General features: G+C 48.6%; 1 protein-coding gene across 1 annotated transcript in view; it reads left to right on the top strand.

Moving 5' to 3' along the window:
• Positions 1-8,428, top strand: part of LOC104073527 (craniofacial development protein 1-like) — a gene marked incomplete at both ends in the record, with an annotated part of 20,832 nt that extends 12,404 nt beyond the window's left edge. The window contains 2 exons of the mRNA XM_009573340.1: positions 7,016-7,120; positions 8,303-8,428. Of these exons, the coding sequence (XP_009571635.1) occupies positions 7,016-7,120; positions 8,303-8,428 (231 nt within the window). The remainder of the gene's footprint in view (positions 1-7,015; positions 7,121-8,302) is intronic.
• Between the last annotated feature and the right edge of the window lie 7,661 nt (positions 8,429-16,089).

Here is a 16,089-nt window from a genome sequence, read left to right as displayed (position 1 = left end):
TCTTTCCCTTGCTTCCAAGCTGCTGCCTCATTCCTGACAGCTCCAGGCTCAGAAAGGGGCTTTTGAAGTCTGGTGAGATGCTGGCAGAGCCTGCTTTGCAGCCCCTGGGCCTGGGGTTTCCCCTGCCGGAAAGAGCAGCTTGCGAGACGGACTTTTTTTTCCCTCTTTTTTTTTTTTTTTTTTTTGTAACTAAGAGATTCTGAAGCAGGAGGGTTTCTGAGTTAGCCTGAAGGGAAGGCAAAGCTGTTCACTGCCTTACCATTTCATTAACACATTACAAACCAAGTCAAGCTTAGTCTGGCCTTTTCCCCACGGGGATGCTTCTGCTTTGTAGTGTGTGTTGGCTCCTGTTGTGATCTGTGTAACCTTTGTGTCCAGTGTTCATAGCTGTAAGTGAATTTTGAACCCCTGGCTCTTGAGACCTACGATACTCCTTCCCTCAGCAAGAGAAGAGATCCATAATGCGAACATTGCGCTGCTTTGCAGGAGTTATGGGTTGCAGGGATCTATCTTGCTCTCGGCGTTTTTGCAAGTCATGGTTAACAGGGTCAGAGGACTGTCACGCTGTACAGCAGCTGCATCTGTTCACCTGGATTGCTCAACTCGGAGGTGTGTTCCATAATGTGAAGTTAATCCTTTTGGGAGGTGCAAATAAAAACGATGGGATGCCTCAAAGACTGAAATGCAAACTGCATGTCGGGATTTTGGGCTGGCCAAGGGAATAGTTATCCAAAGAAGCAAGCAGAGACCCAATGCTTGGAGATACTTAAAACTGGGGTGGATAAAGCTCCAGTCAACAGGGAGGTGAAGCCTTGTGCCCTGGCTGTGGGTCAGCTACTCCAGAGAGCCATGTTTGATGTGCTCTACCTATTGCAAGCCCAAGTGGGAGCTCGGTAACTGGAGTGTTACTTCCCTTTGGATTTAGAGAGCCTCTTGCGGTAGTAGCAAGCAGAAGCCCAAAAGGGGCCTGACAGGTTGGTCAGCATCTCAGGTGGCAACACTGTCCATACGTTATTTTTTACATCTGTCACAGAGCCTTTGTCATATAGGAGATGATGGAAAACTGGTGGTTCCCTTCAAGACTTACAAGGTTAGGACACGGATGTCAAAAAGCACTTTTTATGCATTATTGATGTTAAAATACCATTCATCTCTGCTTTTTTTCAGATGAATTGGTTTGAGATGCCACCTGGGCTGACTGCTTGCATAGCAGCACACACCTGCTGCGAGGAGCAGCACCAGGCAGGCAGCTCGGCCCTTGCCTGATGCCAGGAGAGCTCTGATCAGATTTGTTTCTTTTTAAAAGCCAGCCAGCAGCTTCTGTGCAGATAGGCAGCCCACAAAATTATCAGTCACTCCAGCCTGGTCTTGTTTGGTTGCTTCAGGGAATAGGCTCAGTTTCCCAGGGAACAGCTTCTCCCACCTGGTTTGAAGAGCAAGGTTTGGAGAATGTTGGCTTTCTTCTGAAAGGGAGAAAACGAATGTTTTACTTTGAAATTAGAAAAGTGATGGGGACCTATTAATTTTAGCTCTGTTTGCTTTACACCAGGTAATCCAGCATAAAATAAATACGTACCCACTGTGCAGGCAGATGTGGCCTGGAGGTTTAGTTGTGTGAGGACTTAATTCTCTCCTGGAAGGTGCTGAACATGTGCACGCCAGCAGCTTCAGGATCTTGCAGGCTGGAGCAGCTGCCTCTGTCTGTGCAGGGCATCTGTCTGTGGAAGGCACCCAGGACATGGCAGCTCAAGCACAAGAGTCCACCAAAAAAGTATTCAGACAAAGTATTCCTCTTGGCTCAGAAGGGATTAGTTTTTTTACAAACCCCTGTAGATGAGTATTGCTTGCTCCTCAAGTGATCATTCCAGAAGGCTGGAGGACTACTTAATGAGCCTGGACACAGATGGGGAATATTGAAAAAGGATAATTAGCCTCATTTTCCCCCCCTTGGTCTGTGATTCCCCAGAGCTAACAACATTAAGATTGTGTAGAAAGTTTTATAATTGTGTCAGGTCTAAACTGGGGCAGGTTTCCCAAGTGAGAACTGTGTGTCCTGAGTACGAGTGGTAAAGAGCTGGCGTTTTCCAGAGCTTCCACTCTTGCTCTCCCTTCCTCAGCATGGAGGTCAGGGGAGATGGTACCTCTGTGCCGCTGCAATTAGGGATCTTAACTGTCTTCTCAGTTTCAAGTCCCCTTGTACTCAAATACCAACATATGCTTTCTCAGCCTGATGTGCACCAGGCGTTTCGATTAGGAGAATGCAGTTGTGTTGAGCTATCTGGGGGTAAGTTGGAGGGATTTTGGCACTTGGGATGCATAAGGTTGCTATTACACAGCAGGCTATGGACAGAAGCCTGCAAGCCTTCTTGACGTGGCTGTTTGTCTTTCCCAGCTTCCCCTATCCTGCCTCTGAGACCCTGCCTCCTTTTCCCCTCCTTGCAAGGATGTGGCTCTGCTGATACGTTTCTGTAAGGGCTTGCAGGTCACCTTGCTGCCCGCTGCTGAGCTGGGCACTTTCCTGGCACACTGCACCCTCGGCATCTCTTATGCTAGTTCTGTTTCTTGCGAACAGGACTGGATTCAGCTGTGCTAGAGTAGAGGCACCTGACCACTGCACTGGGGTGAGTCCTGGGGTGTGGGTGTTGCGCTGTGCCATGGTAGCAAGAGTGGGGTGATGCGATGGATTGGGACCTTCCTCTTCCCACCTAGTAATCTGCACCTGGTGTAAAGACAGAATGCAGGAGAAAAGCTGGTGTATTAGACTTCGCCGTTGAACCGAAGCATGAAAATTTGGTTTTAAGCCCATTTTGCAGATTAGCTGGAGCTGTGTGAATGCGGTACTCATTTTAGCCTGTATTCCTCCTTTGTTTTAGTTGCTTATGTGCTAAGGGGACTGCTGGGAGCAGATCAAACACTTGTTCTTAAATTAGGATGCTACAGTTCAGTACTGTAAGTGCGTGCTCTGTGGAACAACTTCTGGGACAGCCCATGACAGCATGTGGGTTGTCTTCATGTGCTCTGGTGCCCAGCATACAACTGGGACCTCTTCTTTGCACATAGGGTGCAGCAGTTCAGTTGGTAAATGTAAAGGGAAGGGTGACAAGTTCTGCAGTGGAAGTTGGAAGTAATGTACCCAGAGCTGGGCATCAAAACAGCAGGCTGGATGGGTATGGGTATGCCTAAATGCTTGGGTACCACTTTGAGCTTGGTTCAGAGATGAAGGGTCCTAAGGAGGACACCTGTAAGTATTAGAGGCACTTAGTGAACTAGTTTCTAGCATGTTTTCCTTATAATAACTTTTAAATACAGAAGACCTCTCTATTTTACAGTTGCACAGCACCTTATACAGTAGCATCGTCTGTGCTACCAGGCTCCAGCACGGTCCAAAAAATTAATAACTGTTCTGTGTTTTGGAATTCTTATTATGCAATTTAATAGCATAGCAGTATAATGAAATCTTTACAGGGAAGTGATTTGTGTGTGAATTACAGGGTCTGCAAGTGGGCGAGACACTAGCTACTTGTTTTATTGCTGACAATATACTTATTTTCATGTTTATTCCTGGATTACAATGTGTGAATAGCATCCCAGTAAACAGTCAGGCAAATAGTTATTTATCAAGTATTTAAAAGTGAAAGGTCTTGTAATTTTCCTTAGTAATGACTGTGATTTCTTCCAGCTGGATTAATGGCTCCCATTTCTCCCCACGAAGAACAAGAAATGTTTTGGTTTCTACATGGAGAGTTATTGTTTCCCATAATAATGCAGACCAGAGGATTTTTTTCCTTCCTGGCCTGGGATGTGGGAAAGGTTGAAATGTGCTTAACCTGAATTAATACCTTGTAAAGCCCTTTAATATTCTTTCTTTTGTCATTCCTGTTGGAGTGGTGCAGGAGTTGCTGCTGGCATCAGCCCAGCAGCAGCCTGCCTCAGAGCTGCTTTTGTTTCAGTTTGAGGCAATCAGTGGGTCTTGTGATGGAATCGCCTTGAAAGGTCACTCTAATTACGTTTCTGACGCATTCTCCTGTCCCCAGCTGGGCAGTCTTGGTGGAACAGGTTGCCCGCAGCTTTGCAGCTCTGTTGCTACAGCAGACAACTTCAAAAATAACTTCAAAAATATACTCTAGAGCAGCTGCTGGCAGGCCAAAGGGTGGAAAAAAAAAAAAAAAATTGAACGAAGTGTTATATTCTGTGCCCAGCCATTGCTGCTGGTACCCTGCGGTGGCAGAGGAAGCAAGTATCAAAGCCTAAGTAATCCTTTGGTAGCAACCTGTCTCGTGCCCCTGGATAGCAACGTGATTTCTTTGCTGAACTGACTGTCCTTGAAGGGCTGTGCCAGACCCTGCCTGCACATCATGTTGAGGGGCCACAGCAGGTGGAGGTTTCTCCTTTCTCACCCTGTCTGGGATTGACCATCTTCCTGCTCCGAGATGTGGCTCGTAGCGCTGGTCCAACCAACAGCGTGCTATCTCTGTCAGACTGCAGGCTGGCAAATCCCTGGAGCCATTTTTCACGTGCATCTTAGCTTCCTGCCTTCCTTTACCTCAACTGGTGGGACAGACATCATTCAGTTTTGTCTCTGGGTTGGAGACGACTGAAGATAGTCATGAGGTTAAAACCAAGGGGCCCTATGTTTAGATCCTAGCTCTGCCACAGGCTTTGAAGACCTGCTCCCTATCGTGCGTGTCCAGATCCTGTAAGCTATTGAATTGCCGGATTCCTGTAGGTTTATGGGAGCTGAACTGAGCTGTCATCTCTTAGTGCAACAAGCAGAGTTAATGGCAAGGCGTGCTTTCTGTGATCTCTGCTTCCTTTCCCAACCCCTGCCTCCTCTTGGTTCTACACTCTTCAAGTCCCAGAAACGCCCAGGGTTTAACAGTTGGGATCTAACGCAGGAGCAGGTCCTGTGGCTGTGTTGAGGCCAGCGCAGAGGGTTTTTTTTTCCAGGGCATGTGGTTACTATGCTACGCCTCTGAAATTCCTGCGTGCTTGGGGTCTGCCTGATGTTTCTCACGGCAGCTCGCGTGCTTCCTGCGCACCAGGGGTGGACCCTGATGGCACGAGAGTGCAGGGGGGTGACAGGAGGAGGGGGACCATGCCGGGAGCCAGTGCTGCAGAGTGCATGAGAAACGGTGCTGCTGCTCCCCAGCTGGGCAGGGGACAGAGCCGGCTCTTTGGATGCTGCATTTGAAAATAAACAGGCTGCGTGATCGTATTAATCTGAACCCGGCACTCGTGGCTCGTGGGAGGCTCCGTGGGGAGTTGTGGCTAATTGCTGCAGGAAGACACCGAGTTTGTTCTGCTGAAGGAAATTCATAGTCGTAAAGTAACCTTTGGTGTATGAGTGCTGCATGATGTGACCATCCTTGCCGAGGTCTGCGACTGGGTGGTGTGTTTGGGATGCCCTAAATTGTGTAGTAAGGCTTTTGTTCCTTCCTGAACTGCTTTTCCCCTTTTCCCACCCCACTCCTTTCCAATCTGATCAGCAAACACTTCTAAATATTCATAACGTGGGATTTGTCTTTATCCGCATGACCGCCGCTGGTTTGAAAGGCATGTGACAATGCAGGGAGGGAAACGGGGTTAATCTCCTGCACTGGCAGAACAAGGCTGAGCAGGAGACATATAGTGCAAGGATTTATTCTTATTTCTGAACATGCCTTTTCCACTGTGTTTGCAGTCTGGGGAGAAGGAGGAAGAACAGTTTCTCTTCCCTAACCGCTTCTTCAGACACTGATTCACTGTCAGGATGGGGACGTGTGTGCACAGGTTGTGTGCAAGTGGGATTTCAGGGCATCGATGCTTCCGGGCTTAACAAGTAACTCCACAATGCTTTCCTCGCCGCCAACCCAGCTGGGTTTGCAGGTCCTCGGGTTTCTCCATGTCCATCAGCCAGTTTCTACATGGAAGTTGCAGGGCCAGGTTGGTGGGTAGGAGGCAAGCAGCGATTAGCCTGACTTGTAGCCAGGGCAGATCCTCTGACCGACGAGGCTTTCAGCCTCTCATCCCCACGTGCTCTAGACTGGGGACAAGCCTGCCCACCCTTGCTGGCAGCAGATGCAGCCAGAAGCCCAGGCTGCGGGAGGGTGGGATGGAGGACCGTGCCTTCTGGGCTGGCTGAGCTGTGGGTCAGGCTGCCTCTGTGCCCACAGAGCTGCAGGGCCCCGGGGGGGCTCACAGGCTTGTGCTCCAAGGAAGCAAAATTGTTAGCTTGGCAAACCAGGACAACCTCATTAAGAGCTACCAAGAGCATGAAAAGCGTGTTGCTGGAGGCAGGTCATTGTAAATGAGGAGGCTAAAGTAGTTGGGGTTTTCTAACAATTAATTATTGAGTGGTTTTCTAGAGATTCTTTCTCATGTTTGTAATTCATTCCCTGCTGTAGATGCTGTATTGATTTATAATTTTTTGAAGTTCAATATTTTGCACCCTCAGGGCCTCAAACAAAAATTAACTAGAAAATGAGAGCAAATTTCTGCGTTCTGCCTTGTCGGAGCTTTCTCTCCTGTTCCCCATCCCCTGAGCCCGTTTCCGTGCTCTGGTTTGGGTTGCAGATGTTGCCAAGCCTGTGTGCCGTGGGCTGCAAGACGTGGGTGGCGGAACAGCTGTGGCAGAAGAGCTGCCTCACTGACCAACAAATGAGGAAATCAAGAGCCCAATTAAGAGCCTGGAATTGCCCCCAGTGACCTGAGCAGAGTGTTCAGTAGCTGCTAGTGAGACAGGCCTGTTTGAATGAATAAGCATTTCTGTTCATTTGAAGAAAAAATTCCCCTCCTCCCCCACCTCTAATTAGCTACTCTTTTCCTTTTTTCTGCCATGAATATAGAGGGTTTGTCACTGGAATGAAATCTTAACAAGATGCATGTTCTTCAGCTTGCCGCTGATGGAGGTGATCCGTGTGCAGGTGGAGTGGGGAGTCCTGTACCTGTTTTCTGTGTTTCCTTGCCGGAGCTTTGGTTTTGCTGTTGTGAGTATGGCTCTTCCTTACCCTCTGGTTCATCTTTTTTCCTCCAACAGAGTGACTAAAGAAGTGGACTCGACCTCAAAAGAAGCTAAATCTTTTCTGAAGCAGCAAGAAAAATGGCAGTCAGCAGCTCCAGCTTCCCTCCCGACAGTCTCTGGGTGAGTTTGTGGTTTCTCTGCCCAGGTATGGACCCTTAGCGAGAAAGACGGCGCTCGAGTCTATATAGGCTCTGTGGTATTTAAGCTAATGGGTATTTGTTTTCTGCAGGATTTCAGTGGGAGCAAGACTAGGCCTGGAAGGTGTGATGATCTTGGGGGGGAGGGAAGCGGGGGAAGCAACCCATGAGTCCCATGACTCACTTCGTAGGTTCAGGCTCGAATTTCTCAATCCTCATAAATCATTCATCCTAGTAAGGAAATATTGTTTTGAATGTCTTGAGCAGCCTGATGAAACTGCAGTTAGTCAAGGAACATGCCTGAGATTGCCTGCAGTTCCTTTGAAAGGTGCTTCTCTGGACCATAAAAAGCCATGGCAGGCTGGGCCGTGACTTCTTATAAACCTTGGGGGAGCATTTGAATGAAAGATGCTTCTGCCTCTTTGGTGTGGATTTGTCACTTTCTGTTCAAGCTCTAGCACTTAATTCTGAGATTATCATAACACTTGTCAAAGGTACAAAAAGGTCAGGCCCCCTGTGCATCTGACATGCCACTCCATGTGGTTTTTGATGAGCTTGGGAGATCACCTGTTTCTCAGGAATAGAGGAGATGCTTCTGTGTTCCAACAATGATTTTTATTTAAGTCAGTCATTTGCATTTATATTTGAAAGACATAAGCTGCGTACGATTTGGTCACAGAGAAACAAGACCCATCAGATAAATACGTTGTCCTTCCCATCTGCTGAAGAGCAATTCTCCAGTGTGAGTTAAGGCCACCTTTCCCTGAGATAGGCTGTTATTCAGTTGCTGCAGCTGGATTGTCACTCATTTTTCCAGCTAAGTGTTGCGTAGCTTGTAGTTAGATCGGGGTAGTGAAAGCTGATGTGTGTGTGACTCTTGACAGCTGCTGTTCCCTGAGATGAATGAATGCATAGATGAGCATAGTGTTGTTGCTGCTGTTCACGCCGCACAAGGGTTCGTCCCTGCAGAGCTCATTAGTTGTAACCTAAGTGTTGTGTACAGGGTTTTGTGCTGAAAAAATTTGCCTTGAGTTGGACTGGCGTTCTGTCTTCTCCTTGGCTGGCTACAGAGGTGGTTCAGGTGGCAGCTGAAGCTAGGGCAGCTCCTTGTCGTGCACACTGCTGGTGGTCCCGTGTCTTCAAACCTGCCTTCCAGTCCCCCCAGCAAACGCCCTGCTGCTCTGAGTGCAGGCAGGTTTGGTCGCTCACTGGGAAAGCCCCACGGGCTGCTCACCTTCCTGCTGTTCTGGGATCCGTGTTTCTTCCTCTATCTTACTGGCCCAGGGTGGAGGTGGGTGGCCAGCGGGCCCGCACAGCTAGACATTACCAAGGTGCATGGCTGCTTGTGCTGGAGCTCTGATTGCTCAGGAGAAATAGCCAGAGCCCAGTTTGAGTTAACACTGCAGATACTTGAAGTGAAGAATCCACATAAAATACGGAAAAAATGGAATAAAAATCAATATAAGAAATAATGAGTTCAAGGACTCCTTTAACTTTCCTCCAGTGTGTTTATTTTGGAAGCAGCTTAATTAGGTCATCGTTCAGCTTGCTGATGTGTGATGTCCTACTGACAGTTGCTTGCCCAGAATATGAGGTGGCCTGGCTGCAGGGAAGGGAGGGGAAAAATATCCTGGGCTTGTATGCCTTGCCTTCCTGCAGAACAGCAAACCCTGGTGCAGTGCAGCCCCATGTGCCTTCCCTTTCGCAACATGCTGCAGAATATCCTGGTTTTGTGCAGTGGTACTACGGCAGCGGTATTCTGATCAATGTATGGAACAGCCCAGCGCTCTTGAGAGTTTAGCAGGAGACTGTCTGGGGCAGCCTGGCCGGCATGTGCCCTCTGGTCCGTGAGTGCTCCAGGGAGTTTCCTACCTTGGGATAGTGTCTGAGACTGATCCCTGACACTGCCAGCAAACACGCTTGCCTTTGGGCTTAGGAGGGTGCTTCCAGCTGGGAAGTCAGCCAGGGTGTTTTCAGGTGAGAAAATTACTAACAGGCTTGCCATGTTCCTTAAAGCCAGAGGTGAGTCCCTTATATTAAGAAAATGACAAAGGTCAGGCTTTAGACTTGGAACCAACCTATTGTCCAAGCCCTGCTCCTCTGGAGCAAAGAGCCACAAGCTTCGGTGACATGCCAGAGGAGCGCCTGGGGACCGACAGAGCCTGGTGTAGCCTGATGGTTCTTTGCTGGTGCGCTTTGGCTGCTTAAGGTACAAGTTTTGGAGGAAAGGGTGCATTTCTCCCTTGTGCATTACAGGAGAGCACCAGTCTGGGTCAGGATCACTAGAAGGCACTGAAAAACATGTGATTCAGGATCCTAGACATGCCTGTGGACACCCACTGTGCCGTGAGCCATTGTCAGCCCCCAGGAGCTTTGTCAGCTATTTTAAAAAAAAAAAAAAAAAAGGGGGAAAAAAGATCCTTGCCCTGTGTGCAGGGGATTCGAGCAGCTAAGAATGGCCTCTCCATCGGGCTTTTCTTTCTTCACCTTGCAAGCAGCTTGCATTATTTCTGGATACAGCCAGCCTACCCTGCATTTATTTGATTTCCCTTCTCTAAACAGAGAGAAGTAATCCAGGAAAGCAGCGGTCACAAAACCAAACATCCAGTTCCACATCTCCACGTTTCAAACCCTTGCAACCCAACTGGTCCAGGGGAAGGGATGTTTGGGGCTGAAAGTGCATTTCCTGAATGTGTTTAACATCCATACCGGATGTGCTATAAAAAGCTAGATTTGTGCTTGTGAGGGACATGGGGGTGGTTGGAGGAGAATAACTTAAACACTTGGCTGTAATTAAAGCCAGGAGTACAAAACAACCCACCCAGTTCTCTCAGCAGGCTTTGCTAGAAAGGTCAGAAGCCCTTGGTTCCCAGGGATGTGATGGTTTCCCAGCCTTCCCGTTATTCCCATCGTGTCCCCCCGTGACACCCAGCTAGGCAGCGGTCTGTCAGCAATGGGTATTGGTTTGTTGAAGGGGTTTGGTGTTGGTACTCTGTTCCAGCCGTGTTTCTGTCATGCTCTTGGGTTGTGTTAGGCTCTCGCTGATGCTGCCAGGGGTGTCAGATGTGATGAGGGGATCCACTGATCCCTTCTAATTTGCTGTCACAAAAAATGGGTGGAAGGCTCCCAGCATTCACAAAAAGCCCTCCCCCTACCCCACTAAGCCTTCTTGCCTGTCTGTGTGTTTTAAGACCCGTTTCCTATCCTTACCACTGCTCCAGGGCTTTTTGGGGGCAGCAAGAGTAGCTCCTGGCTGTAAATGCATGGCCTGATGGAGGGGTCAGTCAGCTCTCTTTCCTGGTGCTCTGAGAGCTGTTTTCTGCCTGCTCCCTGGGCCAGGCAGGACCCACGAGCTCTGTCCGTCATCCTTTGCGCTAGTAATCCTATTTTGCAACCTCATATTCAGAGGATGTTAAAGCAAATTAAATCCTCCACGCAGTTTACTGCAGAATGTCTGTGTGCATGCACTTGTGCATGTGTGACTTGAGACACAAGGGGAGGGTTGAGCTACAGGCTGGGAAATACCTGCACAGACCTGAGCCCTTCGGTGTGAGCGGCTGCGATCTGGCCCTCGGTCCTTGATGCTTGTCAAAGCACAGCGGCGTTGCATAGGCAACTGTGCTGTTGTAGCAGTGCTGAAAATGAAGAAAATGTAGTTGGTGGATCTTATTTGAGATTCTCCTCTAGGCAGCTGTTTCTACATGGCCTGAACAGGAGCCAGGAAGAAAAAGGGAGGTTTTTCACTAGCTTTGTTCCTGCCTTTGCTTATTACCAAAACCGTTTGTAATTAAACGTGGACTTGCTCACTCAGCCCAGCTGTTGCTTTTCTGTTTGATCCTGCCTGAAATTACAGTGGTGGATGTGTGACCTCCTAGGCCTTTTCATGCCTTGTAGGCTGGTATAAACACAGGGTAAAATTTGCCTTTGAAGCAAGCAGGCACCACTCCCACGGAGTTCAGGAGGTGCGGTGCTTGCCGACCCCCGGGCTGAGTTTGGTCTGCGAGGATTTGGACCTCAGTGCAAGACCCGGCAGGAATAGGCACTGCAAGAAAGCTCTGACCCAGAGACACATACTTGCCCTGAACGGAGAAAGCAAGATAAACTCTAGCCTGTTCATGGATGCTTTTCTCCCCTAGTCTACAGTAGAGCAGTTCATGTGGACTGACCATTAAATGGTGTGAAAAGCTTCAGGCCTTTGCTTTTAGCAGTGATTTACTCTGCCGCATGCTCATGTTGGAGTAGAGGGACTCCAGCAGGAAGGCATCTGTCCATGGCTTCTCTCCCACCTTCAATGTGCGGGAGGAGGAATGGTGGCAGTCTTTGTGGGAGGATATGGATGATGGGAGAACCTGGAGCCTGTTTGCAGCATCCTGACCTGTTACTGTAATTTCTAAGCTAACCTTCCCCTCCAGCCTGGCTACTCCTAGGAGCTGCTTTGCATCCAAAGCTTTTTCTTGCAGAAGATAAAGATGCTCTTTCTGCATGAGTTGGCTGGAGCTAATTGGATCCATTTGCTGTCATGACCAGAACTGGTTACTTGAGATCTTAAGTAGACACTGGTGAGACGGGCACAGGCTCTCAGCTTCTGTAAACCTCAGATGATCTCGAGCAAGTGCTGCAGCACTCACATGCCTCCAGGGAGCAATTTCATTTCACAGCAATCCCACGGGCTTTTTTAAATTCAGAAAGCAGGAATTTACAGTCCAATTTCAGCTCAGCATCAACTGCAAGCAGTTATTTAGCTAAAACTCCTGCACATTTTGCTTGTATGGGCTGAACAAGGATGCAAATAAAGCAAGTAATCAAGACCTTTGAGCTGGGGTTTTTTTCAGTAGTCACTTAAGCAACTGAATAGCTCTGTTCTTGCTAGTGATTTCAGGGCTTCTCTGCTTTCTCCTGCGGTTCCCTTACTGTGCTCCAGAGAGTGCTGTTCTCCCAGACGGAGAGATCCAGCCCCTTGCACCATAGCCAAATGTCTGGGTGTGAGTAGTACATGACATATTTTTCTGTGCACAGCAAGATGAACCAGCCAGGGGCAATATTCATGCGCCCTAGGGCTAGTTTTACTTATTTCCTATTCATACACTTCGGTTGTGAAAGATTAAATGTGGCGGTAGCTGTTCCAAGTGAGTAATTTCTCTTCAGGTCTTAGATCCTTTGTTGTTTTTATTTTTGTTTTAATTATTCATTGTTAGTGTCTGTCTGCTGGTTTATGCATATCCACTCCTTGAATCAACGTAGTTACGAGGCTGGGTGATTTTTTTGGAGTATCTTGGTTTTATTTGCTAGGTGACTGAAATTAATTACCCCATGGGGATCGGTGTGGAAAGGTGTTTGTATGTGCGGGGAAGGGGACGTTTGTCATTAGGAAAAATGATGGCTGGTTCACTATTGAAGTGAAGGGTTTCCATCATCCGTGGTAAATAAGATGCTGATTGCTGCACACTTGTAAAGCACGCCAAACAACCTTATCCTCTGAACATCTGCCTCCCCTCTTGAAGTCAGCGTGGACTGAGGCTTCCAGTGTCACAGGCGATCAGACCCCTTGCAGAGCCCGCAGCAGCGAGGATGCCGATCTCCGGCTGGTGCAGGTTCGGCAGCAGCAAGGGCACTGGCTTAGGCTTCGCAGCCCAGCTGAGAAGCAAAGTAAGTCGGGCTGTCCAAGCTGTGAGCTGTGGCCACACCGCCATCGGATCCTGTGCTAAGGAGCTGACCATTACCTGCGGACAGGCTTATCCAAGGCTGCGGTCACCTCTGAGGATGAACTGTGGGTGGGAGCGCTCTGCCATTTTGGGTCTTTGCCCCTTCTCCGAACAGTTCTTGCTCTTGAGCTTATGTTAAGCCTTTTCTGATAAGAAATGGAGCTCCGAGTGTGGGAAGTTTCGTACCCACTCTCTCAGACTCAAAGCAAAACATGCACTAAACATCCTTCTTTTAAACTAGTCTCTCAGGAGCAATCCTTTCTTGTTCTCAGGCTAAATGAGTCAATGCCTTCTACCCCAACCTCTATTTTGCAATAGAAATGAATGAGATTTTTTAGCTTCATTCTGCGCTTTCCTGCGGCCATGCTAGCGAGTGTGTGGTTGCTTTTGCTTGGGGCAACGGCATCTTATTGGAAAGAAGTTTAGCAGTGCTCGTATGGCTCTGTGCCTTGCTTCAGTCCTCTGTCTTGATGTGGCTAAGCTGGATCCCTGGGCCGGACTAACTGGGATCAGCTGTTTCTTTTTCTAGTCTCGTTGGAGTTCCAGCAGAATGGAATCTCAGCTATTTGAGGACTTATACTCTCTAAAGCATCTGTCTTATAAAGTACAAACAACCCCCCACCAGTCTGGGGCCTTTGATAATTCCCCAATGAAAGTTGTGGGGCAGTTTTCCCTTAGGGCAATACAGGTTTTATGAGCCTTATTTTCATTTGCTTTCATCTCTTAGATCATGAGCATTTCTCTTTCTCCCTCTGTGAAAATGATTGAGGAAATTAACTGCTAATGGGGAACGAAGCCAGCTGTATTTTTACTCCAGACCCCTTGCAAGGTTGCAGAGGGAAACCCCTGTATCTTCGCATGTTAGACTCGGTTTGGTTGGAGTGAGAGGTGAGAAGGGCAGCCTTGCTTTGTGGTTAAAGCCTGGGACCAGAGGTGGATGCTAAGAGCTCCTGTTCGCAGCTGTGCCATGGCTTGGGGGTGTGTCTACCAAGAAGATTGTTTCCACTCCTGTCTTATTTTGCTTTTATAGTGCCTCCTTGCATATTAACTGAGCTGCACCGTGTCCCTTGAGTGTCTCCCCCATACCAGATGCTTGCGTTACATCCTCTTGCTTTCCCACACTCGTTCCTCCCTTTTTCTCACATCAAGGAACAAGTTCAGCTGAATCATTCCCGTTACATCCTCTTGCTTTCCCACACTCGTGTTCCTCCCTTTTTCTCACTTCAAGGAACAAGTTCAGCTGAATCATTCTTCATAAAATATGAACCAGCTAAGTAAGGCTGGAGTGGCAGTCAGAGCAGAGCGACTGCTTTCAGGCAGTCTTGTTGCCCCAGGCTTTTCACATACTAGTGGCTCCATTCATGGAAAATCACATACTGGTGGCCTCATTCATGGAAAATCAGCACACCAATATTTTCCAGCACATTTGTTAGCCAAAACTTTGATCTGCACGCTAGGTTGTCAGCTTTGTGCAGCACTAGGCTTAGAAAACAGACATGCCCAGGCTGGCTGGCTTGATATCAAGATGTGAAGTCAAGCAATTAGGATTAAAGCTACCAACTAAAATGCTGGCTTTCTCCCTTCCTGTCTTAAAGGAGATGCTTAAAGGAGACTCTGAGCTCGCGAAGGGCGCGTGGTCTCTCTTCAGAGCTCCAACCTCTTTGGATGGCAGCAGTCTCTGCAACTGTTCTTTTTTTTGTTTCCAGAAAAAGCCCGAGAGAGGCTGAGCAAGTGTCTACCCTGGCCATGGGGGGTTCCTCTGCCGGTTTCTGGCTGTGAGGTTGGTTAGTGTAGCTGGGGTTCACTTTGGCTATTGCTGTCCTGGCGTGGAGGTGGCAGAACCCCCCAGTTCTTGCACTCCTTTTACTTGTTCTTGCCCGAAACTCTGAGCCTCGAGTGAACTGATGGATGGGCTGAGCTGAAAGGGCACCTTAAACAAGCTCTCCAGGGTGCTCTAATCCAGTCTGCCAAGCCATGGAGTACTTTATTTCCCTATCCAAGGAGGTTCAAAGCCTTCCTGATGCGTTGGGTTACAGCCCAGTCGGCTTTGCCCCGGAGCCCTTGCTGTTGTGCTCTTCAGAGCGAGCACGGTCCTTGGGGCGGTTGCTGCACCGAGGGACCCTCTGCAGAGGCAGATAACTGGTGTCGCGTTGGCAGCAGCCGCGCAGGCGTCCCTCCGGGTGTGCGAGGACGTGTGTGAGATGCTCTTGTACCCGCTGAGGCAGGGAGTGGAGGGAAGTGATTTATTTGAAGTTTCTGTTGGAGACCGCTCGTTTTTCTGGGAATCCCAGGCGAAGGTGCATTTTGTGCCCTCTCTTCTCATAGCATTTACTATTGATTATCAGCAAATAATTGTGGATATGAGTTTGATCTGTGCAGTAGCTTTTCATACTCTTTCAGGAACTCATACTTCAGTGCTGTTGCTATAAGCCTCCAGGCAGCCAGTGGACAATACAGTCGCCTGTTCATCGCCTGACTGCCTGGCTTGAGAACAATGATGGCATTTCTTGAAGTAACAAGTCCTGAGCATGTGCAGGGTTGGATTGTAGCACTATTTTTTTTTTTTTTTTTTTTCCTCCTTTAAGCTGTAGGCTTGAGAGCAGCAGGCCGGGTTGCAGCACCCGCGAATGCAAGCGCAGGGGAAACTTGCACCTTTTGGAAAATACTCCCCGAAAGAAAGCAAATGGCTGTTCTTTAAGTGCTTCCCTGTTTTGCTTTGTGGTTGAGTATGCATATACTATGCATCACTGGTATATGTATGCTGTTAGGAGGTCTGTTGAGATGCTTGTTTGGCAGCAAGGAGGGGGTTAAAGCGAACCCGCAAAGGCTGGCTGATTGCAGCTCATGGCTTTCATAATGCAAAGCCGCTGGGAATTCAGCCGAAGGCTTCATCTCCCCCTACCCCCCTTCCCCGCTGCTAGAGGCAGGCTAACCTTCCTGACTCGTCTGGAGCTGTGTCCCTGCCAGTACGGCTCACACAGGGAAGCTCTGCAAAAAACCAGCAGAGGCGTAAGCATGTGAAAGATGAGATTATTAAACTTTCTTGGGAGAGCACTGAAAGAGTCATTTTCCAGCGTGGTCGTGCTGTTTCCTTACACGATGGCTGGTATGCAACGTGCCTGCCTCTTCATCTGTGACCTGCAGATTTCTCGTTGCAGGGTGGCTGAGGAAGCAGCTGGTACATACAATATCTCTAACTCTCCTGAGACTGGTATGCGGGGACGTCCTTGGCTTTGCCGTCGGCATTTGA

This window comes from Fulmarus glacialis, unplaced genomic scaffold (assembly GCF_000690835.1).
Source record: "Fulmarus glacialis isolate BGI_N327 unplaced genomic scaffold, ASM69083v1 scaffold7102, whole genome shotgun sequence".
NCBI classification, from domain to species: domain Eukaryota; kingdom Metazoa; phylum Chordata; class Aves; order Procellariiformes; family Procellariidae; genus Fulmarus; species Fulmarus glacialis.
This window is presented reverse-complemented; position numbering and strand designations above follow the sequence as displayed.